The sequence below is a fragment of the Hibiscus syriacus genome, unplaced genomic scaffold, assembly GCF_006381635.1.
Source record: "Hibiscus syriacus cultivar Baekdansim isolate YM2019G1 unplaced genomic scaffold, ASM638163v2 tig00110220_pilon, whole genome shotgun sequence".
NCBI classification, from domain to species: Eukaryota; Viridiplantae; Streptophyta; class Magnoliopsida; order Malvales; family Malvaceae; genus Hibiscus; species Hibiscus syriacus.
In genome coordinates, this window is record NW_024062634.1 from 276326 (window position 1) to 303958 (window position 27633).

Genomic DNA, 27633 nt, shown 5'->3' on the forward strand with positions numbered 1-27633 from the left:
GCGCATGAACAGAACTCTGAATGAACGTGCCAGAAGCATGAGGATACATGCCGGATTGCCCAAATTTCTATGGGCTAAAGCTATCAACACTGCAGCTTACTTGATCAACCGTGGGCCCTCAGTTCCTTTGGATGGCGGAATACCAGAGGAAGCTTGGAGCAAGAAAGAAATAAATCTTTCATACTTAAGAGTGTTTGGTTGTATTTCTTATGTACACATAAACTCTGCTGAAAGAAGTAAACTTGATGCCAAGTCCAACAAATGCGTCTTTGTTGGTTACGGTGGTGATGAGTTCGGTTACCGGTTTTGGGACTACGAAAATCGAAAGATCATCAGAAGCAGAGACGTCATTTTCAATGAAAATGTGATGTACAAAGATAGGTCAACCGCAGAATCAAGTAATACCGAAGCTGAAACAAAGGAATTTGCTGAGTTCGAGGAGATTTCTGAAAATGATGTTCAGATCAATCCTGAAGCAGTTCAAGAAGAACCAGGCACCAAACTGAGACGCTCCTCCAGAATTCCTAACCAACCCACGGTATTCTCCTTCTTTACACTACTTGTTGCTGACTGACAATGGTGAACCAGAGTGCTATGATGAAGCAATGCAAGTGGAGGATTCAGTCAAGTGGGAGTTTTCCATGAAAGATGAGATGGACTCGCTTATGTCAAATCAGACATGGGAATTAGCTGAATTACCACCAGGCAAGAAAGCGCTCTATAACAAGTGGATTTACAGGATCAAAGAAGAACATGATGGGAGAAAACGCTACAAAGCAAGATTGGTTGTCAAAGGTTTTCAGCAAAAAGAAGGTATTGACTACAATGAAATTTTCTCTCCAGTCGTAAAACTGTCTACAATCAGACTGGTGTTGAAAATTGTAGCTGCGGAGAATTTACATCTCGAGCAGTTAGATGTAAAGACAGCTTTCCTTCATGGTGATTTGGAGGAAGAGATCTATATGAGGCAGCCAGAAGGCTTCATAGAGGCAGACAAGAAAAACCTGGTATGCAGGTTGAAGAAGAGCTTGTATGGTTTAAAACAAGCTCCTAGACAGTGGTACAAGAAGTTCGATAGTTTCATGAGTAGCAGTGGTTTTATCAGATGCCAAGCATATCATTGTTGCTACATCAAGAGGTTCGACAACAGCTTCATTATTTTATTATTGTACGTTGATGACATGCTCGTTGCAGGCTCAGACATGCAAGAGATTATACACTTGAAGCAAAAATTGTCGAAGCAGTTTGCTATGAAGGATCTGGGCGCTGCAAAGCAGATTCTTGGGATGAGGATCAAGAGAGACACAAAGTCGAGGACTTTGATGTTATCACAGGCTGATTACATCAACAAAGTACTCTCCAGGTTCAACATGCAAGATGCTAAACCAGTAAGTACACCTTAGGTGTCATTTCAGACTCTCCAAAGACCAATCACCAAAGACAGAGGAAGAACGTGCACACATGGTGAAGGTGCCGTATGCCTCAGCAATTGAAAGTCTGATGTATGCCATGGTTTGTACCAGACCAGATATTGCTCATGCAGTGGAGCTGTTAGCAGGTACATGAATAATCCGGGCAAGGTACACTGGGAAGCAGTCAAATGGATCCTCAGATATCTTCGGGGTACCACAAACAAAGCACTTTGTTTCAAAGGTGGAGATATGATACTGACAGGCTATGTAGATGCTGACTTAGCCGGAAATGTCGACATCAGAAGGAACACTACAGGGTATGTCTATACTCTAGGAGGAACTGCAGTGAGTTGGGTTTCTCAACTACAGAAGATATTTGCTCTCTCCACAACTGAAGCAGAATATGTCGCTGTTACGGAAGCCAGCAAGGAGATGGTTTGGCTCCAAAGTTTCTTGGAAGAGTTAGGCAAGAAACAAGAAAACAATATCTTGTATTGCGACAGTCAAAGTGCTATCCATCTAGCAAAGAATCCGTCTTTTCATTCAAGGACAAAGCACATACAATTGAGATATCATTTTATCCGGTCTCTTCTGGAAGATGGGATTTTGAAACTTGAAAAGATTAGTGGAGCTCAAAATCCGGCAGACATGTTGACAAAGACGGTGACTACGGACAAACTGAAGTTGTGTTCAGCTTCAGTTGGCATGCTAGAATAACAAGACCAGACATGCTGCTGCATTGATCGAGGTGTGAAGACATATTAAAATCAGTCTTCAAGTGGGAGATTGTTAAAAGTTTCAAAGTTTGGCAACCAACTTTGGAAAATGTTTTTTCAAAGTTTGGTAAATGTTTCTTTGAAAAATGTTTTTCAAAGTTTGGTAAAATTTTGGTAGATGTTTGTTGAAAATAGGAATGGGTAAATTCACTTTAGTCATTGCACTTTAGGGTATTTTTCAAAGATTAGTCCCTAAGTTTCTACTATAAATACCCTTACCCATTTAGCTTCAAAATCATCCCAAAACATTTCTTTCTTCCTATACTAGAGAGCTTTCTTGTGAGTAGTGAGTGTTTTGTAAACACCTGTAAATTTTCTCTCTTAGTAAAAGATCTGCAGCAGCCCGGAGACGTAAGCACAATTGGCTGAACTCCGTTATCAATTTTCGGGTATTATTTTTCCGTTTTTATTTCGCATTCTCACTAATCTGGTTATAGGGAAATTACTTGTACTCGGTTTATTTTCCTAACACACATTTACCCCAAATTTAATACGAAGCCACAAGTTTCTTCAGTTCATCGACATCAGCAATAACTATTTTGAAGGTTCGTTCTCTCTTAGCTCGATATTCAATCACTCGAAGCTTGACGTAGTCGTACACTTGTACTCGAGAGCGGAGAAGGCAAACTACAGATTGATAATGATGACCGAGCCGGGGTTCCTTCGTTTCAACTAAAGGCATTGCGAATTTCTCGTTGTAACATGAAGAATACTCCTCGGTTTTAGCTAAACCAGCATCGCTTAACAAGGGTTGATATCTCACACAATAAGTTGATCGGAGCCTTCCCTTCTTAGTTTCTTGAAAACAGCACTGATCTAACGTTTCTCAACCTTAGGAATAATCCCACCCTCAATCAGTTCCATGAGGAAGTTGTTGTTGTTGGTTTTATCCTTCAATAATTTATAGGGGGAAGTTCCGAAAGAATTGGGGGGAAATTGCAGTCTATTGGTTTGATGTTAAACGATAACACTTTTCATGGTGCATTTTTTCCAATCACTTCAATTTGAGGAACATTCGAGTGTTGAAACTGGGGAACAATGAGTTCACTGGAAGTCTGATAACCAAAAAGGAATTCTATGGTGGCATGGAAATTTTCGATGTTAGCAACAACAACATGGATGATAAGATCCCTAATGCAATAGCTGCTGAGGTTATTTTACTGCAGAACAATTCTTTTGAAGGCCAAATTCCATGTGGAGGAATTTTCTGGTGCAGATGTCATTGACATTTCTCATAACTTTCTTTCGGGACAGATACCGTCTGGCTTATCACCCTAGGCTCCGTCGAGTGTATCGTTGTTGAACCTACGAGATAACAGATTGTCTGGAAACATTCCTGCCCAAATTGGTTTGCTTCCTGGCCTGAGAATTCTCTTGTTAGGAAATAATCGTTTCAATGGCTCGATTCCAGGACAGTTGTGTGAATTAAGAAACATAAGCATAATGGATCTGTCGAACAACTCCTTTGCAGGGTCAATACCAAGTTGCTTAATTAATGTGGCCTTTGGAACTTACCCCCATGATTTCTTCGTGCAATCAACGTTTTCTTATTGGTTTAGCCAGGAAAAATTTGTTCCTTATATCGTAGACTTTAATCAAGATATCTATGATGATAGCAGTTTCTGGAATAGTGTTCAGTTAGAAGATGCGTATGTGTATAAGATAGACTTTGTCACTAAAAACAATCTCCTTTCTTAAATACATGTCTGGATTAGATTTGTCATGTAACAATCTGATAGGCTTCATTCCTCAGAGTCTTGGGAAGCTGAAAGGAGACATTCTTAAATACATGTCTGGATTAGATTTGTCATGTAACAATCTGATAGGCTTCATTCCTCAGAGTCTTGGGAAGCTGACATCCCTTCATGCACTAAACTTGTCCAACAATCATCTGACAGGGTTCATCCCGGTTTCATTCTCGAATCTAGCTCAAGTTGAGAGTCTGGATTTTTCTTACAACAATTTAAGTGGGAAAATCCCTTCAGAATTGGTCGATCTTAATTTTTTGGCAGTCTTCAGTGTTGCACACAACAATTTATCAGGAAGAGTTCCGGACAAAGGACAATTCGCAACATTTGGCTTCAACAGTTATGAAGGAAATCCATGGCTTTCTGGGATACCATCAGAGAAAAACGGCACCAGAGTCATCGAGACGCCGTTTCCATCGGATGAACTGAAGAAAAATGGTATGAAGTGATCCCACTTCTTTCTTTGCAAGTTTTGTTGCAACGTGTTGTGTCTTCTTGTTGACTTTGGCAGCAGTTCTCTACATCAACACTTACTGGCGAAGGTGGTGGTCTCATTTCATTGAGAAATCTATTTACAGCTTCTATTTCTTTGTTGTTGATCCTCTTCGCAAGTTGGCTACCAATTTCAAGCATCAATTTTTCACATGATGGACTAGTATGATGTTTGGATCTATGCTTATTTGATTTCATATGTAATTATTCTGTTACATCTTAAAATCAGTCATTGTTCCAATTCCCCACTTCACAGAAGATTCATCAATTAAAAAAAACAAGTGGTTGCAGAAGCTTGTCAATGGTGGCCGTGCATAGTGTTGGCTGCCATTGCTGATTCCTGTCTTTCATGTCTTTGGCCATACCCCACAAAGGCTAGATCTTGCCTATCAAGAAAATCTCCATTTATTGGACAAGATAATGCACCCTTTCTATTATATTCTCTTATCTTTTCACTATCTGATTAATTGCATGTTTCCACTTGGTTTACGTTAATGATATTTTATTGGAAACGGTGCTTAAAATGTCCATTTCATATAAGATTTTGTCAGGTCCCTGTATGGTTGAGTCAGATACAACCAATGCTTTGGATGTTGCCTGCCTGTAAAGTAGTTTGTTGCGACACAAAGTGGGTGATTTCCCCTATTATTTTAGCTTTGGTTGAGCCCATGTGCGCACGTTCCATGGGGTCTCACAAGTACAACGACTTGTGCTATAAGAAGGGTTAGCTTCCATTGATGGAGTCACTCCAAACATTTTCTTTGAAGTCTAAGCTTTCTAATTAGCATCTTTCATTCTTTGTTATTCTACTCCGAATCATGTCTCTCATGTTGAAGGAAAACCCAGGGATGATCGACGGAGGTAACGCGATGGAAGAACCCGAAACCCCGGAAATCGACGCCGATCTTCTAATGGCGTTGTTAGAGGAATCACAGTGTGAGGAGTGCTGCGACGAGGAGGAAGTAATTACTTTGATGGAATCTCTAGAAGCCGAGATTCGAATGGCGAGTGCCGGTCCGTGCGGTGTCGATATGGGAAGCGACTATGGCTTCGAATGGAGTGAAATGGAAATGGTGCCTTCATCGCCAAGCGATGACATGAATTGGTATGTCGAAGATCATGTTGAAGAGATGGCCATGGATGGTTACTTGGTTCAATTTGGGAATGATTTGCCTTTGAATTGTTATGAAGTTCAGTCGGAAAATGGCTTTACTTATCTGTGGCAAGACATATATGATACAGCTATATACAATTAAATTGCACACATGTATAATATTATTCTTGTTCTAAATATACAAAAAGTATACATTTAAGGTTAACTAAGTGTCACGAACCAAATGATTTTAGTGGTAAATAAATTGTTGTTATTTCTTAATGTCTCGGATTTGAGCATCAAGATTGTATGATGTGTGAGTGTTAGATGTTAAATAGGAGAGTTATCTTTGAACAGATAATGTCTTGTACTTACCCAAATTAATAGTCGAGGGATTTAACAAAGTAATATTCTATAGTTTTAAAATAAAATAAAATAATAATTGATATTGTACTTAAAAAAATAGATTCGAACTTTTAAAAAATATTATTAGAATGATCAATTATAAATTTTTAATATAAACGATAAAAAACAATAGTTTTTATTATTATTGGATTTTTTTCCAATTTTGTTATCAAAACATATAGGGTCGTTTTTAAATTTCATGTAAACATCTCAAATCATAATTAAGATTATTCATAGATTATGATAAATTTAATCATGAAATTTCAAACATCATTTTTTTCTAACTGTACTTATATTAAATTTAATTAAATTAAAAATAAAATAGAAGTCAATCTTATTTGTTAATAATATAAAAATAAGAAACAATATTAAAAATGTAAATCAAACCTATTCTTAATCTGTAAATCTTCATATTACAATATAAAAAACGACACTGCAAAGTGGTGTTTAGTGACTTACCCTACCTTAGATCGTAATCCAAATTGATTAAGATTAATATAACAAATTCAAATTAATGGAGTAGCTGAACTGATTTCTTGTATTACATAAAATCTTCACCGGCAGTCCCACTTGTCACTTAAAGGAAGAATCACAGCACATGGGTGATGTTCCATTTCGTTGTCACTTAACCCAAACCAGTGGTTCAACTTCATTTTTCTGTGGTACCAACAACCCCAATATTATACCCAACTTGGCCATGCCACTTGATGTTCATTAGGTCAAATCCAACCGATGCTGGATATTGCCTGCATGGAGACTTATGGCTCTTTCATGTTGAAGGAGAAACCGGGGTTGATCGGCGGACGTAATACGATCGAAGAAGTCGACGCCCTCGAAATCGATGTTTTCCCATGTACCAGTAGACAAGAAAGCAGAAAAAGAAAGGCTTCTCAAAAGAAAATATGGTAGACTTTTCAAAGGATCCGCCAAGACCAAAAGAGGAGCCTATGACGTCATTTATTACATGATTTGTGCTGGTTCTTTCCCTTTCCTTTATTGTTTGTTCTTCATTTTTCTCCAAGATCTGGTCTCTTTGTTAATGAAACGCAATCCTTGAATTTGACTTTAATTGGATGTATTTTTGTTACAGTGCTTCTGAACTCTGATACTCTTCAACAAAGCATCTTTATCTTCTTATGTTTTCCCATGTACCAATGTAATTACAGTCTTATCATAAAGATAAAGAATTTCATTGCTTGAATTATATCATCCGTATATATATATTTGTATTTATAATTTTTTTGAAAATTTCTTTTATCCTTTCATTGGTAGATGATAAGTTCATGTACTTTCCTGTATGCACTAAGACTGTGGAAGATGATATCTTTTGCAAACAATGAATGTTGAATCATTGGTGATTACAATACGAGTTTAGTTCCCATTAAAACGTTGATCCAGACCCTTCCTCTTGCAGAAACCTATTTGCCTTGCATGGTACTATTATGTTTCGACTTTCGATTCGTTGCATAATTGTTTACTTATTGTTTTCTTGATCTATATATTATTTGAAATTGCAAATGACCCATCATCTATAGTTGGAAGGTAGGTGTCGGTTTGGAAGTTTTTTCCTCTAAATTTATGTGACAGACTCAACTAAGTTTCAAGTGGAAAAAAAGAAAGAGAAATTCCACTCCCATCAAGTCCTTGCCTCCTTGGTGTTAAGCCCTTTTCAGACCAGTAACTAAAGAATAAATATGAGGCTTCAGAGAAAAGTTAGATGAAGCTAGTAATACAATTAGCTAAATCACACACACATAATATATATATATATATATATACACACACACACATTACATATACGTGTGTATATATACGTACAGTAAAAGGATGTAAAACTGAGAGAGTTTGAGACTCATGGTTTATCTTTAAGGAACCTGGAAGGAACCATGTCTTGCAAAAATCCATAGTCTGGAGCCTAGTGGTGGAGGTACTGCTGAAAAAGGGCTGACGTTTTGTGCAAACATTGAACCAGTAGTGGCTTGGTTATTCATCTGATGGGGATAATTAGACATCTGCATAAGCAATTCATGTGGGGAGCTTGGTCCCTCCAGTGGCGATTGGGTTAACATGGAAGGTGGAAATAGTCCAGCCGCGCTTCCTCTCAGTGTCATCGGAAGTGGGTGGTTGTGTTTGTCGAAGAGAAGCAAGAAACAACAAGAAGTGTGGAGATGGTAGAGAAAGATCGTCAAAATAATGGTCAAAGGGTGTCAGGTCAGCAGTTAACATGACACGCCAATTTTCCGTCACCCAAAGTAACCACAGTTAACGGAGAGGGATCGATTTATTACAAATAAATAATATCAGTGATTAATTCATTACTTTTAAAACTTCAGTGAAAAAAATCAACATAGAAGTCACTAAACCTCCTTTGTCATATAATACCAAAGTGGGTTTAGATCGTAATCTTAAATACTATTTCAAACTAATGAATAGCTGCATTGATTTGTTCTTTTTTTAAATCTTGACCCACATTTCCACTTATCATTGAATCAGATCACATGGGTATAGCTCCATTCATTGTCACTTAACCTAAAAGAGTGGTTCAGCTTCATTTTTCTTTTGTGGTGGCAACACGTGCCCCGAAGTGCTGGTTGAATAAATCATAAAATATGGGCCAATGCAACCTTGCATAACCTGTTCCATTTCTTCCTCAACACCCGACATGACCATGTGACCAAAAACTCACTTATTTTCATGCATTGTTCAAGGGTCTACGAACTTGGAATGAATCTTGTCAATGGTGGGTTATTGTGTACAATATCTGCTACAATATTTTAAGGTACCGTCCTTGCTGTTTCCTCCGTCGTTTATGCCTCTGGTCCACACTCCACAAAAGCTAGGTCTTACCTATATTGAAAATCTTCTTTTCATGAACATAATCCTATATCATGCACGAATCAAATTATCTGAATAGTTAAATGAAAGATTGTTATTCCTATAGATCATGGGTTCGGGCACCAACAACTGCACCATGACGATTGAACGTTCATTGTCAAATAAGTATTTAGAATATATATTACTTTATAATCACCTTAGCTTACTCAGTAATAATAATAATAACAACAAGAACAACAACAACAACAACAACAACAACAATAATAATAATAATAATAATAATAATAATAATAATAATAATAATAATAATAATAATAATAATAATAATAATAATAATAATAATACATTGTCTATTCACTTCCTGTATCATTATTGGGTTGATTGTATGTTTTTATGTGCTTTGTTTTTAAAAATTAATTTGCATGGAACATTTATGTGAAGGATAAATTACAAATTTCATCATTTAACTTTCTTCTCACTCATATTTTAGTTATTAAAGTTTGAATTTTTTTAATTTACTCATTGATCTTTCCATTTATTCTTATTTTCGTCACTCCACCATTAAATACTTAACAATATTATGACTGAACATCTTCCTTTTAAAAATTATGAAATTACCTTAAAATTTTCTTCATTTTTATGTGAAAAAACTCCTACTTTCAAATTTCCTTTGATATATACATGATGAAACATCTTCTTCCAAATCCTAATAGCGGAGAGGTGGAGAAGGAGAAAGCAAAGTATCTATCTTAATTTCACGTTGATTGGACGATGGATATTATAAATTCGAGTGGTTTAGAGTTTCATGAGTTTAGGGTTGAGTTTTATAAGTTTTAAAGTGATTTTGGTAAAATCTAAATTGGTAGAGTAGTAGGAGACAATTAGGAGAGTTCATTGATATTTTGAGTGGTCGTTGAAGATACTGAAAAATGGTAATTGTAGTGTCAGCATGACACAATGATGAAATTGTAAAACATTCATATTTGGAAGAAGAAAATAAAAAGAAAAAACAGAAGATGACATGGATGATTCATGAATTCCATGATTTCATGTCAGTAAAAAGTAGCCTACATCAACACATGTGGTTGACCTGTCACTCTTTCATTCATGTTTTAACAATCAAGTGATCAAAATAAGGGTAAATGGAAAATTTTAATGAGTAAATTGAAAATTTTAAAACTTTAGTAACTACAATAGAAGTGAGAAAAAAATTAAGTGATGAAATTTGTAATTCACCCTTACATGAATTATGTCACATAATTGGAATCCTTCACTTAATATGTACTTAAATTCATGTGGTGGCAATTAATTAGCCTAACTTTGATTTGTCCCCATTTCTAAAAATAATATCACCATGTTCGTTCGTTGTTCCATCTTTGTCCAGCACAACCATTCATTTTTAAAACAATTATTATTTTTATTTGTCCAATTGATTGTCTATTTAATTATTGGACGACCACATGATCCCACGTTCTATGGGGTCTCAACAGGAAGTAACAATTACCTGGCCTATAAAAAGGTTAGAGCTTCTGCTGATTGAACCATTCCAAGTCCAGCTTATCTTAGGGTTTTCTTGCTGAAGGAGAAACCAGGGTTGATGGACGTAAGTAATCCGATGGAAGAAGTCGAAATCCCCGAAATTGATGCCGATCTTCTAATGTCGTTGTTAGAGGAATCCCAGTACGAAGGGTATTGCGACGAGGAGCAAGTAAACAGCTTGATGGAATCTCTAGAAGAAGAGATTCGGATGGCAAACCATGGTTCATGCAGTCCCGAAGGAGACGTCGAACCAAACAGTAGCTCCGGATGGGCTGAGATGAAAATGGTGCCTTCGTCGCCGGACGATGACATGAACTGGTGCGTGGAGGATCACTTTGAGGAGATATCAATGGATGAGTTGGTTCAATTTGGAGATGACTTTGCTTTGAATTGTTGTGAATTTGCATTAGAAAATGGTCATGCTTCTCTGTGGCAAGATACATATGATACAGCCATATACAACTAGAGTATTTGTATTTGATTTTTCCATTAGAAAAATGTATAAATCCAATTTTATTTTTCGAACAGTAAAGTCACTTGTCTCATCGTTAGAGCTCTCACAGCCATTAGCCTCCATTGGTGTCTCAACAGTAAAATGTCTAGAGGCATGATCTCGTTCTTCAATTTTACAATAGTAAAAAATAATAGAAAATAATTAATAAAATAAAATTTATTCAAATAATTAAATATAAAATAAATATAATATAATCAAAAATAATTTTACGTTATAAAACCAATAACAAAATCTACTTAGCTTGATAGAAGGAATTGATATAAATGAGAATAAGCAATTAATTTTGGTGTGGTGATGTTTGCATTCAGAGGAGTTGTTATTTATAGGGGAGGAAGAGCGTTTAAAAGCCGAGTTTTCAAGCTGGGTAATAATAGAGTACCAATAATTCAACGTACATAATGGAAGGCGCGAATCATGATTCGCATTGTCAGAACCTTGCGAAGGCGCGGATGACGATCCGCGTTTCTCCTTACGTGACACTAGCTCTGACAGAACCCGCGCTATACTTGAAGAAATGATTGCTGATAGGTAATTATTGTGTGTAAGAGTGATATTTCGATAAAAACGCTATATTTATGTGATGATATGATGTTCAGTTGATTGACCTTGTAGACAATACTGTTGAAAGAGATTTAAGTTTGGTTAGATAATTGGGGCTGAAGCTTATATATGCCATGAACACTCATATTAATGCCGATCACATCACTGGAACTGGCCTCATAAGTTTTCCCTATCTCACTACTAGAGAAATAAGTTCTATCATCAGTGATTCCACTATTGTTGCTTAGATTGTTTCCTATTGCAGGTTCTAAATATTCTGGGGTTTTTTTTATGTATATGAATGTGTTTGTTTCTTTTAGGCCAAGGTGTCTAGTGTGAAATCTGTTATTTCGAAAGAGAGTGGTTCCAAGGCTGATGTTTTTGTTGAACCTGGTGATAAAATCTCTTTTGGCAATCTATTTCTTGAGGTAGGCCTGTGTTGTGTATGCAAACGTGCTTGTTCTGTCAGTTATTTTGTATGGGTTTTTTGAATAGTTATGTAGAATATAGCTTTGATGTTTGGGTGGTTTACATATTGCTGGTATTTTATGAATTATTTTCTTTAAAATGGTACTGTAAACTCGACTAACTCAAAATATTTTTCACCCGACTTACTGGTCTTCACTGCTAGAAACATTATATCAATAACGCTTATAGAATGAGAACATATGAGCCACCTAAATCAGATAATCCGTTAGCAAGTGAATCATGATTCTTTATGAACTTGGATAAGTTGTATGGCAAGTGTAGCTTGTATGTTTCCTTTATGACATGTGCCACTCCTGCTCATACAGCGGGTTGTGTTACCTATGTCACGGAGATGGACCTGATCAACCTCACCCAAGGATGGCTTTCACAGGAGATGCCCTGTTGATAAAGGGGTGTGGGAGGACAGATTTTCAGGTATAATATCTCGAAAATGTTATCGAGCTTCGATGCAGTAGGACCAATGCGTAGATTGTTAGGAAAATAAACCTAATACAAGTAATTTCCCTATAACTAGATTAGTGAGAATGCGAAATAAAAGCGGAAAAATAATACCCGAAAATTGATAACGGAGTTCAGCCAATTGTGCTTACGTCTCCGGGCTGCTGCAGATCTTTTACTAAGAGAGAAAATTTAAAGGTGTTTACAAAACACTCACTACTCACAAGAAAGCTCTCTAGTATAGGAAGAAAGAAATGTTTTGGGATGATTTTGAAGCTAAATGGGTAAGGGTATTTATAGTAGAAACTTAGGGACTAATCTTTGAAAATACTCTAAAGTGCAATGACTAAAGTGAATTTACCCATTCCTATTTTCAACAAACATCTACCAAAATTTTACCAAACTTTGAAAAACATTTTTCAAAGAAACATTTACCAAACTTTGAAAAAACATTTTCCAAAGTTGGTTGCCAAACTTTGAAACTTTTAACAATCTCCCACTTGAAGACTGATTTTAATATGTCTTCACACCTCGATCAATGCAGCAGCATATCTGGTCTTGTTATTCTAGCATGCCAACTGAAGCTGAACACAACTTCAGTTTGTCCGTAGTCACTGTCTTTGTCAACATGTCTGCCGGATTTTTGAGCTCCACTAATCTTTTCAAGTTTCAAAATCCCATCTTCGAGAAGAGACCGGATAAAATGATATCTCAATTGTATGTGCTTTGTCCTGGAATGAAAAGACGGATTCTTTGCTAGATGGATAGCACTTTGACTGTCGCAATACAAGATATTGTTTTCTTGTTTCTTGCCTAACTCTTCCAAGAAACTTTGGAGCCAAACCATCTCCTTGCTGGCTTCCGTAACAGCGACATATTCTGCTTCAGTTGTGGAGAGAGCAACTATCTTCTGTAGTTGAGAAACCCAACTCACTGCAGTTCCTCCTAGAGTATAGACATACCCTGTAGTGCTCCTTCTGATGTCGACATTTCCGGCTAAGTCAGCATCTACATAGCCTGTCAGTATCATATCTCCACCTTTGAAACAAAGTGCTTTGTTTGTGGTACCCCTGAAGATATCTGAGGATCCATTTGACTGCTTCCCAGTGTACCTTGCCCGGATTATTCATGTACCTGCTAACAGCTCCCACTGCATGAGCAATATCTGGTCTGGTACAAACCATGGCATACATCAGACTTCCAATTGCTGAGGCATACGGCACCTTCACCATGTGTGCACGTTCTTCCTCCGTCTTTGGTGATTGGTCTTTGGAGAGTCTGAAATGAACACCTAAAGGTGTACTTATTGGTTTAGCATCTTGCATGTTGAAACTGGAGAGTACTTTGTTGATGTACTCAGCCTGTGATAACATCAAAGTCCCCGACTTTGTGTCTCTCTTGATCCTCATCCCAAGAATCTGCTTTGCAGCGCCCAAATCCTTCATAGCAAACTGCTTCGACAATTTTTGCTTCAAGTGTATAATCTCTTGCATGTCTGAGCCTGCAACGAGCATGTCATCAACGTACAATAATAAAATAATGAAGCTGTTGTGGAACCTCTTGATGTAGCAACAATGATCTGCTTGGCATCTGATAAAACCACTGCTACTCATGAAGCTATCGAACTTCTTGTACCACTGTCTAGGAGCTTGTTTTAAACCATACAAGCTCTTTTTCAACCTGCATACCAGGTTTTTCTTGTCTGCCTCTATGAAGCCTTCTGGCTGCCTCATATAGATTTCTTCCTCCAAATCACCATGAAGGAAAGCTGTCTTTATATCTAACTGCTCAAGATGTAAATTCTCTACAACTACAATTTCTAACACCAGTCTGATTGTAGACAATTTTACGACTGGAGAGAAAATTTCATTGTAGTCAATACCTTCTTTTTGCTGAAAGCCTTTGACAACCAATCTTGCTTTGTAGCGTTTGCTCCCATCGTGCTCTTCTTTGATCCTGTAAATCCACTTGTTGTGGAGCGCTTTCTTGCCTGGTGGTAATTCAGCTAATTCCCATGTCTGATTTGACTTAAGCGAGTCCATCTCATCTTTCATGGAAGACTCCCACTTGACTGAATCCTCCACTTGTATTGCTTCATCATAGCACTCTGGTTCACCATTGTCAGTCAGCAACAAGTAGTGTAAAGAAGGAGAATACCGTTGGGTTGGTTTAGGAATTCTGGAGGAGCGTCTTAGTTCTGGTGTGCCTGGTTCTTCTTGAACTGCTTCAGGATTGATCTGAACATCATTTCCAGAAATCTCCTCGAACTCAGCAAATTCCTTTGTTTCAGCTTTGGTATTACTTGATTCTGCGGTTGACCTATCTTTGTACATCATATTTTCATTGAAAATGACGTCTCTGCTTCTGATGATCTTTCGATTTTCGTAGTCCCAAAACCGGTAACCGAACTCATCACCACCGTAACCAACAAAGACGCATTTGTTGGACTTGGCATCAAGTTTACTTCTTTCAGCAGAGTTTATGTGTACATAAGAAATACAACCAAACACTCTTAAGTATGAAAGGTTTATTTCTTTCTTGCTCCAAGCTTCCTCTGGTATTCCGCCATCCAAAGGAACTGAGGGCCCACGGTTGATCAAGTAAGCTGCAGTGTTGATAGCTTCAGCCCATAGAAATTTGGGCAATCCGGCATGTATCCTCATGCTTCTGGCACGTTCATTCAGAGTTCTGTTCATGCGCTCTGCTACGCCATTCTGCTGCGGTGTTATGGGAACTGTTGTCTCCATCTTGATCCCATTGTTTGCGCAGAAATCTCTGAATCTACTGTCTCTGTATTCTCCTCCATTGTCAAACCTCAACCGCTTGACTTTCAAACCAGTCTCATTTTCCACCATGGCCTTCCATTTTCTGAAGGTATCAAAGACTTCTGATTTCTTCTTCAGAAAATAAACCCACACCTTCCTTGTTGAATCATCGATGAAGGTGACATAATATAGTGAGCCTGCAAGAGATGGAACTGGGGATGGTCCCCATACATCAGTATGAACCAACTCTAACCTTTCTGCCTTGGGTGTCTTGCCAATCTTTGCAAAACTGACTTTCTTTTGTTTGCCAAAGATGCAATCCTCGCATAGTCCGACATCTACATTCTTTAGATCCGACAGCTTCCCTTTTGATAGAAGTATCTTCATTCCTTTCTCGCTCATATGGCCAAGCCTTTGGTGCCATAGGTTTGATTTTCCATCATCATCTGCTACTGCAATGATATTCTCTAAATTTGAGGTTACATAGAGAGTACCAATCTTCTTACCACGAGCAATGACGAGTGCTCCTTTGGTAATCTTCCATTCACAGCCTGAAAAGGTTGTGCTATATCCTTCTCCATCAAGCTGTCCAACAGAAATCAGATTTCTTTTGAGGCCAGGAATATGTCTCACTCCTGTCAGCTTCCAGGTGGTCTGGTTTGGCAACTTTAGTCGGATGTCTCCTTTTCCGACGATCTTTAAGGTTTCATCATCAGCAAGATGAACCTTCCCAAAATCACCACTGACATAGTTCTCCATGATTTCTTGGTATGGGGTGGAGTGGAAAGATGCCCCTGAATCCAAGATCCATGATTCAATCGGACTGTTGACGCTTAGAATCATGGCATCACCTGTCTCCTTTGTCACGTTGGCAGATTCATGTGCACCGGTATCTTTCTTCAGTGCTCGGCAATCTCTTTTGAAGTGACCCTTCTTGCCGCAATTATAACAGGTAAAATCTTTATTTCCTGTTCTTGATTTTGCCCCTTCTGGATTTTGATCTGCCACGATTTGAATTTCTCCCTCTAGACTCGGTGTGCAAGGCTGAGGAGGTTGATGCTTCACCCGATTCTCTTCGTCGAATTTCTTCACTCAATACCAGATCTCGAACATCGTCGAATTTTAATTTGTTGTTTCCCAACGAACTGCTGACTGCTGTAACAGTAGCATTCCAACTGTCTGGTAGAGATGATAAGAGAATTAAAGCTCGAACTTCATCATCGAACTCAATTTCATCTGAACTCAACTGGGTTGTGATTGTGTTGAGTTCATTTAGGTGTTGTGCCACCGATGCCCCTTCCGCCATCCGCAAATTGAATAATCGCCTCATCAAATGAACTTTGTTTGAGGCCGATGGCTTCTCGTACATACTGGAGAGAGCCGCCATAAGACTCGCCGTGGTCTTTTCCTTTGCTATGTTAAAAGCAACATTCCGGGATAACGTCAGTCGGATAACTCCGAGGGCTTGTTTGTCGAGAAGAGCCCAATCTTCATCCTTCATGCCCTCTGGTTGCTTTCCTGAGAGATGTTGATATAGATTTTTCTGGTACAAAAAATCTTCAATCTGCATATTCCAAAAACCAAAGTCCGCACCATCGAACTTTTCAATTTTCACATTCCCTTCGTCTGCAGCCATCGCTCCCACTCGAATCTGGCTTCGTTTGGATCGTTTCTGACAATTCTTACGAATCACCGTGTATTAGAACACCACCGTCGACAAACTCGTATCGCCGACCGAATTTTACTATTCACGAAATTCACTATTCACGTGAATAGTAATAAATAGTAACCTCGCAGAAAATTTGACAAAATTCACAACCAAAAGCTCTGATTACCAGTTGTTAGGAAAATAAACCTAATACAAGTAATTTCCCTATAACCAGATTAGTGAGAATGCGAAATAAAAGCGGAAAAATAATACCCGAAAATTGATAACGGAGTTCAGCCAATTGTGCTTACGTCTCCGGGCTGCTGCAGATCTTTTACTAAGAGAGAAAATTTACAGGTGTTTACAAAACACTCACTACTCACAAGAAAGCTCTCTAGTATAGGAAGAAAGAAATGTTTTGGGATGATTTTGAAGCTAAATGGGTAAGGGTATTTATAGTAGAAACTTAGGGACTAATCTTTGAAAATACCCTAAAGTGCAATGACTAAAGTGAATTTACCCATTCCTATTTTCAACAAACATCTACCAAAATTTTACCAAACTTTGAAAAACATTTTTCAAAGAAACATTTACCAAACTTTGAAAAAACATTTTCCAAAGTTGGTTGCCAAACTTTGAAACTTTTAACATAGATATCCAATAGGAATCCTGTTCTCCGTGATCCATTTGTCTCATCTTCTACATATCTATGCTTGCCTTGTTAGTGTGGCCGAACAGACATGGTAGTAGCGTTTTTTTCGTTCGCAAGCTTCATGGTAAACTACATGGTAATTGAACTATTGTTCCAAGGTTCAGTAGCAATTGACTGGTACAAATGAATTCTTTTTGCAGGGTAGAAGTTCAGAGTAACTCTACAGGTCCGTGCATTCACAGGTAAGGACATGGGATTTCTTATGGACCTTTCCCTTGAGTTCTCAAAATTTTCATGGAATATTCGAAATTCGAATATAAAATATCGATAAATTTGTTTCTGTTGGTTTTTGGTAAAATCCCACATTGGTTGTGTATAAGGAGGAGGGGAAATTCTTTTGTTATAAATAAAGTCATCCTCCTCCTTAGTTAATTATCCCACAAATATAAGCCTTCTTCTATATTAAAGGCTATTTGTATTCTTTCTCTCTTTGTAATATTTTCTCTATTAGTGAAATATTTTGGTGTTCTCTTTTATGTCTATTTAATAGCTATTGTCGGGTATAGTTATTGTTAATTATTGTCCTATTAAAATTACTTGTCTTGGTAGTTATGTCTAAGGAAAGTGAGTTTTAAGAGGGACCATTGTGACCCCTCCTCTTTCCTGGGAATATACATTGGGGTGATTTTTAGTACAATCGTTTTCACACTAGTCACCTAGATAATAGTTTCGAAGGTGAATCTGTTATTGGTGAAAATTAACCCGAATTCCACAACAATTAGTATCAGCGCTCGTGGTTTATTTTAGTATGCTCTGTGGTTGCGGCTTAGGCTGATCTTCCACATCAGAAAAAATTTCCTTGGGATAATTGACATTCGGCATTGGCAGCTATTAAATAGAATTTGTAGCAGAAATGGCAGACGCTTCTTCATCTTCAATTTTGGCAAGAAATACTATGACAAATGTTAGATTTGCAGTGGAGATTTTTGATGGCACCGGTCATTTCGGCATATGGCAAAGTGAGGTTCTAGATGCCCTATTTCAGCAGGGTCTAGACATTGCTATTGAAGGAGAGAAACCAGATGATGTTGAGGAGAAATAATGGAAGAGGATCAATAGAATGACATGTGATACTATTCGATCGTGTCTTTCTAGAGAGCAGAAGTATGCATTTTCTAAAGAAACTTCTGCAAGTAAATTGTGGAAGGCACTGGAGGAGAAATTTTTGAAGAAAAGCAGTCATAACAAACTCTACATGAAAAAGAGATTGTTCCGCTTTAACTATATACCAGGTACCACTATGAATGATCACATTACTAGCTTTAATCAGCTGGTGACTGATCTGATGAATATGGACGTGACTTTTGAAGATGAAGATCTGGCTCTGATGTTGATGGGATCACTTCCTGATGAGTTTGAGTATCTTGAAACTACTCTACTTCATAGGAAGGTTGATGTGTCTCTCAGTGAAGTAACTACTGCCTTGTATAGTTATGAATTGAGAAAGAAAGACAAACAAGAAAACACAAGTGTCGAAGTAGAAGCTCTTGTTGTTAGAGGTCATTCGAAGAGTCAGAATAAAAGAAGCAGAGGGAGATCGAAGTCAAAGTCCAAATTGAGCAAAGATGAATGTGCCTTTTGTCGAGAAAAAGGACACTGGAAGAAAGAATGTCTCAGGCTAAAGAATAAAGGAAAACCTGAAAGGGGGAAGGCTGTCTCAGAATCAAATATGGTCGAGTATGATGATGCAGATTTAGATTTCGCATTCGCTGCTACGCCATCAACCAGCTGTTCCAGTTCATGGCTGTTAGATTCAGCTTGTAGCCACCATATGACCCCCAATAGAGAATGGTTCTTTGATTTTAAAGAACTAAAAGGTGGAATTGTCTACACAACAAATAATTCCCCTCTTGACACACTTTTGATTGGTTCAATTCGCTTGAGGAATCAGGATGGATCAATCAGAACCTTAACAGGTGTCCATTATGTACCAGATTTAATGAGAAATCTCATCTCTGTGGGAACCTTAGAGTCAAAAGGTTTAGAAGTGAGGGCAAAAGATGGGATTATGAGGATTATCTCTGGTGCACTGGTGATAATGAAGGGAATCCGAAAAAGAAACAATGTGTATTACTTTCTGGGTAGTACAATTGTTGGGACAGCAACAGTGGCAGCTTCTACTGATGAACATGATTCAGAAGCAACCAGGTTATGGCATATGCGCTTGGGGCATGTTGGTGAAAAGTCCTTGAAATTACTCATAGATCAAGGATTATTGAAGGGTGCTCGGACTTGCAAATTAGCTTTTTGTGAGCATTGCATCAAAGGGAAGAAGACGAGGGTGAAATTTGGAACATCAATCCATGATACTAAAGGTATTTTGGATTATGTTCATTCAGATGTATGGGGGCCTTCCAAGACAACTTCATTGGGAGGAACACACTATTATGTCACCTTTGTTGATGATTTTTCCCGGAGAGTTTGGGTGTATCCAATGAAGACAAAGGATGAGGTGCTAGGATTTTTCCTTAAATGGAAAAAGATGATGGAGACTCAAACAGGCAGAAAAATAAAACGTCTCCGTACAGATAATGGTGGAGAGTACAAAAATGATATATTTTTGAAAGTCTGTGAAGAGGTAGGTATTGTCAGGCACTTCACTGTCAGAGGTACACCACAACAGAATGGGGTGGCAGAGCGTATGAACCGGACATTAGTGGAGAAGGTTCGGTGTATGTTGTCTAATGCTGGGTTAGGCAAATAATTTTGGGCTGAGGCTTTGGTCTATGCTTGTCACCTTGTCAACCGCTTACCATCGACTGCTATTGGTGGTAAAACACCATTAGAGAAATGGTTTGGAGTACCTGCTATAGATTATAATTCCTTACATGTGTTTGGTTCCACTGGATACTACCATGTTAAGGAGTCAAAGCTGGATCCAAGAGCAAAGAAGGCGATCTTTATGAGGATCACCTCTGGTGTGAAAGGCTATCGTCTTTGGTGTCCAGAAACAAAGAAAATAATCTTCAGTAGGGATGTTACCTTTGATGAATCTATCATGTTGAGAAAGGTGACTTCATAAAAATTGGACCAGACAGATGGAACTCCCAAACAGGTGGAGTTTGAAGGAAGCAAAATTGTCTCAACCAATAAAGAAACTGATGTTGACTCTCCTATGGTAGAAGAAGAGTCAGATGAAGAAGAGGTTCAGACCCAAGAACCTCCACAACAACATGAATCAATTACACTCAGAAAGGGAAAGATGACCATTAGACAACCTGCTCGTTATGCTGATATGGTCTCTTTTGCATCACCAATTGCAATTGATGACGTTCCTGCCACTTTTAATGAAGCAGTTCAAAGTTCAGAACATAAAAAGTGGAGGATCGCCATGAATGAAGAAATGCAATCCTTTCAAAAGAATCAGACGTGGAAACTAGCTAGTCTTCCGAATGGAAAGAAGGCAGTTGGGTGCAAGTGGGTATATGCAAAGAAAGATGGATTTCCTGACAAGAATAACATCCGCAACAAAGCAAGATTGGTGGCTAAAGGTTACGCTCAAACGGAGGGAGTTGATTATAATGAAGTATTTTCTCCAGCTGTAAAACATTCCTCCATCATAATTTTGTTGGCTTTGGTAGCTCAGTTGGATTTGGAACTAGTTCAGATGGATGTAAAAACTGCATTTTTACATGGAGACTTGGATGAGGAAATCTACATGACTTAGCCAGATGGATTCAAAGTTGCTGAAAAAGAAGAGATGGTGTGCAAATTAGAAAAATCGCTATACGGATTGAAGTAATCTCCAAGGCAGTGGTACAAGCGATTTGACAAGTTTATGATAGGGCAGAAGTACACAAGAAACAAATATGATCATTGTGTGTATTTACGCAAGCTACAAGATGGATCATATATATATCTTCTTCTTTATGTTGATGATATGCTGATAGCTTCCAGGAGTCAGATAGAAATTGCGAAACTAAAGACTCAATTGAACAGGGAGTTTGAGATGAAGGATCTTGGTGAAGCAAAGAAGATTCTAGGCATGGAGATATCAAGGGATAAGAAATTGGGGAGGCTTTGTTTGTCTCAGAAAGAATATCTGAGGAAGGTACTAAAACGTTTTGGCATGAATGAGAAGTCAAAACCAATTAGTACACCTCTTGCTCCTCATTTCAAGCTCGGTGCATCCATGTCACCTAAGAATGATGCAGAACGGGAATACATGTCAAAGGTTCCATATGCAAGTGTTATTGGTAGCTTGATGTATGCAATGGTGTGTACGAGACCCGATATTTCACAGGCAGTTGGGGTTGTGAGCAGGTATATGCATGATCCTCGAAAGGAGCATTGGCAAGCTGTGAAATGGATTCTGCGGTATATTATGAACACCGTAGATGTTGGTTTGGTCTTTCAGCAGGACAAACAAGACGGTCAGTGTGTAGTTGGGTATTGTGATTCAGACTATGCAGGTGATTTGGACAAGCGTCGATCAACTACTGGTTATGTGTTTACATTTGCAAAGGCACCAGTCAGTTGGAAGTCCACCTTACAGTCAACAGCGGCTTTGTCTACTACAGAGGCAGAGTATATGGCAGTTACAGAGGATGTGAAGGAGGCAATTTGGCTTCAAGGGTTGCTTAGTGAATTGGGAATGGAACAAAAGCACATCAAAGTGCACTGTGACAGCCAGAGTGCTATTCATTTAGCAAAGAACCAGGTTTACCATGCAAGGACGAAGCACATCGATGTTCGATATCACTTTGTACGAGAGATTCTAGAAGAAGGTGGAGTCATAATCCAAAAGATTCGGACCACTGAGAATCCTGCTGATATGTTGACAAAAGTGGTAACTGCGGTCAAGTTTAAACATTGTTTAGACTTGGTCAATATTGTTACAAATTAAAAGATTGTTTTTTTTAGAGATGTGTGTGGAATTTGCCAAGGTGGAGATTTGTTGGTTTTTGGCAAAATCTCACATTGATTGTGTATAAGGAGGAGGAGAAATTCTTTTGTTATAAATAAAGCCATCCTCCTCCTTAGTTAATTATCCCACAAATATAAGCCTTCTTCTATATTAAAGGCTATTTGTATTCTTTCTCTCTTTGTAATATTTCCTCTATTAATGAAATATTTTGGTGTTCTCTTTTATGTCTATTTAATAGCTATTGTCGGGTATAGTTGGTAATTACTGTCCTATTAAAATTACTTGTCTTGGTAGTTCTGTCTAAGGAAAGTGAGTTTTAAGAGGGACCATTGTGACCCCTCTTCTTTCCTGGGAATATACCTTGGGGTGATTTTTAGTACAATCGTTTTAACACTAGTCACCTAGATAATAGTTTTGAAGGTGAATATGTTATTGGTGGAAATTAACCCGAATTCCACAACAGTTTCATGGTCCCAGATTTTCACATTGCCCAAGGAGACATTGCTATATCCCGCCCATGACTACAAAGGATTCACAGTAAGATTATAATCTAATCCCCTCACTTCATACACAAATACATTAATGATTATTGATTATATAAAACTCGTTGATTATAGGTATTCACTGTCGGAGAGGAGATGCTGTATAATCTGCGCTTGACGAAGGATGAGGTATTCTTTCTGGCACAATCCATCGTCCCTTTTCTTGTTCAATTTTATGAATTCGATGATGCTATTTGTTCAATACCCTTTTGCAGGAAACTTTCAGAAGCATCATGCAAAGTAAGTCGATGCTCAATCAATCCAATCTGTAGGCGGTTTTGGGTTGCCGGTTCTAATGTCTCTGTTTCTCTGTTGGTGGAACAGATCTTAACTTGGCATACCCTAAGATGATTGATGTTGCAGTGCCAGCAAATATTGTGTGTGGGTTGCAAGATTTGGAACCTAAAGCCAACCAAGCTTTGCTGGAGCATACATAGGTGCACAGATTTCATTTGGAGCATGATTCTGGATCCTGATAATATCAGTGAACATGCTAAATAAATGGCTAGACATGCCTGCTTGATTGCGGAGAATCCATGTATAAACATTATATAATGTTGTGAGCGGCATGCAGTACTGTCGTCTTTCCCACTGCATTTAAACTTGTGTTCTTCATGTAAACCTGATAGATCTGCCATGTTTTTGGTCAAAATTATGCCATTTAGATAAAAGCCAAACATTGGTAGGGATTTTATTAATGAAGAAAAAACTAAGGAAATCCTTAAAAATTTATGAGTTTGAATTATTTGAAAAGTATTAACAAAGGTATAATCGAGTTGAATTGAGTTTGAGTTGTCGAGAACTCTAGATAAATTAAAAAAAATACTATATAATTTATTATTAAGTTTGAAATCACTCATGGTAATTATCAAGATATTTACATTTAAATCATTAATTCATAATGAACCAACCGAATAAATATTATTTTCAAATCGATTCGAATGAACCGGATCGAATAACTTAGTCTTTCAAACAAAGATAATCTCATCCTTAATTACCATGTATTAAAATGTTAAACATGTCAACCTGCTAGGAATTAGGATAGGTACCAGGGAGCTTCCTAAACCCGATCCTAACGCTCAAAGACCAATTTTTTTTCCCTCTCTGGTTGATCGATCGATCGCCATTCACCATAACCAGATCCCATTTCCCAAAGAAAAAAATAATCGTAGAACTGGAAATGAATGATGAAGGGAGAAACAGAGGCTCAAGTGGAGATCAGCAGCAGCAAAACCAATATGGAACATTCCAAGGAGTCGCTAACTACCCTCCGCCACGTCCTCCACGGCCGCAACAGCCGCAGCAGCACCGTGGCTCAATGGGGTTGCCTCAGCCTTCTCCACCTCCCTCTATCCCTACTCCTCAATATTACCAGCAAGGCTATCAGACCGTGCCGGGTATTCTACAATTTTTTTCCTTTAAAAAAAAGTTCTTTTTGATTATGTAATTTAAATGAAGAATGTTGAGATTTGGATTTTTGTTGGATGGAAGGATATTGATGTTCTTTAAGATGAACGATCCAAGTTTTAGATGAAAATGTGCTTAAATATTAGGACTTCTATAGAAGAGGAAGAAGAGAAATAAATGCATAGATACATTAGCAATATTATTTCGATTTGGTTCTCTGATGAATGCAGTTTTTGTTTTAAGGGTGACCTGAATAGGGGTAGGAAGATTCTAAGTTTTTGTTTAAGAAGAATGAATGTAGATTCCAGAGCGAGAAAAGCATTTATGTATCATGTAAGCCATTAATCCATAAACCAAATATATAAAATGTCAGGGGTTAATCATGGTATTTTGACAATCTGGTTAATCATGGTATTTTGACAATCTGGTAGGAAAATTTCCTATACATTTGATCAAAATGATATTTAGATGCAAGAACAACAATTCATTTCTGATCACTGAAAACTTGCTTCTATCGACTGTCCTATGCAACGAAAAGCTTTCGTTGCTAAAATTCTTGTGAAGAGTTAGAATGATTTGCTTCATGGATATGCATAACTAGAACCAGTGTAAGATTTGTCCATTTTGTGATTCAAGTTGGTGAGTTCAAGTTTGGTACACTTATACATTATCTAAAATGATTGTTCTTCTGATTCAACAAAGCCTGCACTTTGTTGTCGAAAATTTCTTATTCTACCTGTGGATACTCCCATGATATCTATGCTGTCAGGATATGCTGTTGCCGATGGAAGACCTGTAAGAGATGAGCTACCCTGCTGCGGCATTGGTGTCGGATGGTTCTTGTAAGTTTACGAGGTTTTCTTTGTTTTAAGGGTCCTAGATGGAGGTCTCATACCACATTGGAATGAAAATTTTCATTAGGATTCCGTGAGGTTAGTTAGTGGTTAGTAGGATAATAATATCATAATCAGATTGTTGAGCTGGATGTTTGCAATACAAAGATAAACTATACCACAATGGCATTCATACTTGAAATGACTGGAATTTATGATGTAATGCACCTGTGAAATGTTTATCTCTTCTTGTTTCAAGCTCCCATTTCCATGACAATTGTTAAGTAAAGGGCTAAAGGCTGCTTCTACAAGTTGGCATGATGTTTGTTGTTATATTTGTCATGGTTTTCGGTATTCGTAGCTTCCGTTTATGTCTTTTATGAATAAAAAACTTTCTTGTTTAATAAGAGAAGCATCCTGCTTTGAAGGTTTATCATTGGTTTCTTCCTTGGTGCCGTTCCCTGGTATGCCGGATTCATTATTTTAGCTTTTTCAAGGATAGACTACAGAGAGAAGCCCGGATATATCGCTTGCTCAATCGGCGTGAGTATCTTTATCTATCGGTACTTCTGTTTTATGTTTCCAGTTTTAGGGAAGCCATCCTGCATTGGATTTGATTATCGAAGTTAGGGAGATGATCTTGTTTTTGACTCTTCGTTTTCCTTGAATTATTCGTGTCCTATGAGACACAGACCTAAGAAAATGTTAACACTTTAGGTTGCACCCAACCAAAAATGCTATAAGACACCATGTTGGTTGGTTTTTGCAGGCCTTTCTTGCGACAATTGCACTCCTTGTTGGTCTAATAGCGAAAGCTGGATGATGGTAAAGCAGAGTTCTTATCCTGATTGAAAGATGGATGGTTTTTCAAAATAATGTATATGCCCTTTAATTTTCTCTCCGGTGAGTTGTCTTTTCTCATAATTTACAACAAACAATTCGTTTCAAGTTCAATAATAATAAGATTTAACTTTTAAATTCTTAATCTTGTACAATTCTTATAATATCTGCTTGAACTCTGAACCCTGGTGGACCTTGGTAGACTACCAAAGATGGTTCTGTCGGGGATTTTTTTTAAGCGTGAAGTACACAAATGATTCCCGATTTAAGGTATTGTTTTATCGAGTTTCAAAATGATCCTTTAATTATAGAGTGTTGCTTTGTTGAATCTCTCGACTATTAAAAATTATAAAATGATCATTTGACTATTTATTGTGTTATAAAATAGTATTTTTTTCGTTAAAAACTGATAGTATTATAAGCTGAACATTAACCTGTTGACTGTGATATGATAAAATCTGATCTCAGAATCTCAAACAACTATCGTATCTCAGCATCATGCTAATGTCCAACTTAGACACAACCAAATCTTTAACGATGAAGGGGAAGGAGAACATAAAGAATAGTCAAGTGATCATTTTCTGACTTTTAATAGTCGAAGAACTTAGCAAAACAACATTCCATAGTCGAATGATCATTTTATAACCTTTGATAGTCAGGAGATTCAACAAAACAATACATCGGATTCGATGCTTATTTATGATTTAATATTCGAATGATTAAAATAAAAATAAATAAATGAAGAACAATATACTAAAACTGCAAAGAAAATGTCGTATGCTTAATTCATCCAATGCAACAGTGAAGTAGTAATCCCCCATAAATTGCAAAAAAAAATTTAAAAGAAATATTGTTTGGAGGAAAAAAAGACATAATTTTTTAAATCTAAGAATGACATAGAAAATTTAAGAAAATCAGTCCAGCTTAGCAATGACAGCATCAATTAACTTCTTGATTAGTGCTATCGCCGCCGAGGTCTTCAGTCCGGTACCGGCCCTCTAAGATTACACGTTTCACTGCATTTTCGAGTCGATCGGCAAATGAAGGGAACTGGAGATGCCTCAACATCATGGCAGAAGATAGGAGCAGCGCCACCGGATTCGCTGTCTTTTGACTAACGATCTTTTCGTTTCCCACGTTCCCCGCAGAAGCACCTTGCTCGAACACGGCATATTCAGCTCCCACATTGGCTACGCTGGAGAATTTTTTTTAATGAAAGACGGCATAATCACACTATACAGTTAGGTTCCGATCAAAGAACCAAAAACCAGCATGTTAGTAGGAATCAGAACACATTGTCCAATAATATATACCTCCAGGCCTGACACCAGTACCTCCGGCTGCTGTATTTACAACAAAATTTCCATAAAGATTGGTAGTAACCTAAACACGAACACGACGGTTGAACACCGGAAAAATAACATAACTGGGATGCAACATAAAAGAAAATTTCATAAATATTATACCAAGCAAAGGAGTTCATACTGAAAAATGATCTATAAAGTATATATAAATTTACATACCATGACATCAAATTGCTCTGGTCTGGAAACAAGGTGCATGCAACAATTGTCCACGAAAATTTCATCATACTTGATACCCGGATACTTCAGCGCAACTTCACAGCAAGACTCTAAGAACAACCCATCGAATCAATGACTTCGGTCGGCACCTGCTTCATGTCGCCGTGGACTTCGTACTTCTCCAAGTACACTGGGTCGTGCATTGCTTCCATCAC

At 37.7% G+C, this 27633-nt stretch overlaps 1 protein-coding gene and 2 pseudogenes across 1 annotated transcript; 2 read left to right on the forward strand and 1 right to left on the reverse strand.

Annotated features, from left to right (window-relative positions):
• The first annotated feature begins 12006 nt into the window (after nucleotides 1–12006).
• LOC120114130 lies at nucleotides 12007–23269 on the forward strand (annotated as a pseudogene).
• A 601-nt stretch (nucleotides 23270–23870) lies between these two features.
• On the forward strand, nucleotides 23871–25953 carry LOC120114132 (60S ribosomal protein L18a-like protein). Its single transcript, XM_039135132.1, has 4 exons — nucleotides 23871–24212; nucleotides 24992–25064; nucleotides 25484–25598; nucleotides 25825–25953. Exons 1-4 carry the CDS (start codon nucleotides 23996–23998, stop codon nucleotides 25876–25878), a joined length of 459 nt encoding a protein of 152 aa, XP_038991063.1. The 5' UTR covers nucleotides 23871–23995; the 3' UTR covers nucleotides 25879–25953.
• An 856-nt stretch (nucleotides 25954–26809) lies between these two features.
• Nucleotides 26810–27630, reverse strand: LOC120114067 (annotated as a pseudogene).
• Between the last annotated feature and the right edge of the window lie 3 nt (nucleotides 27631–27633).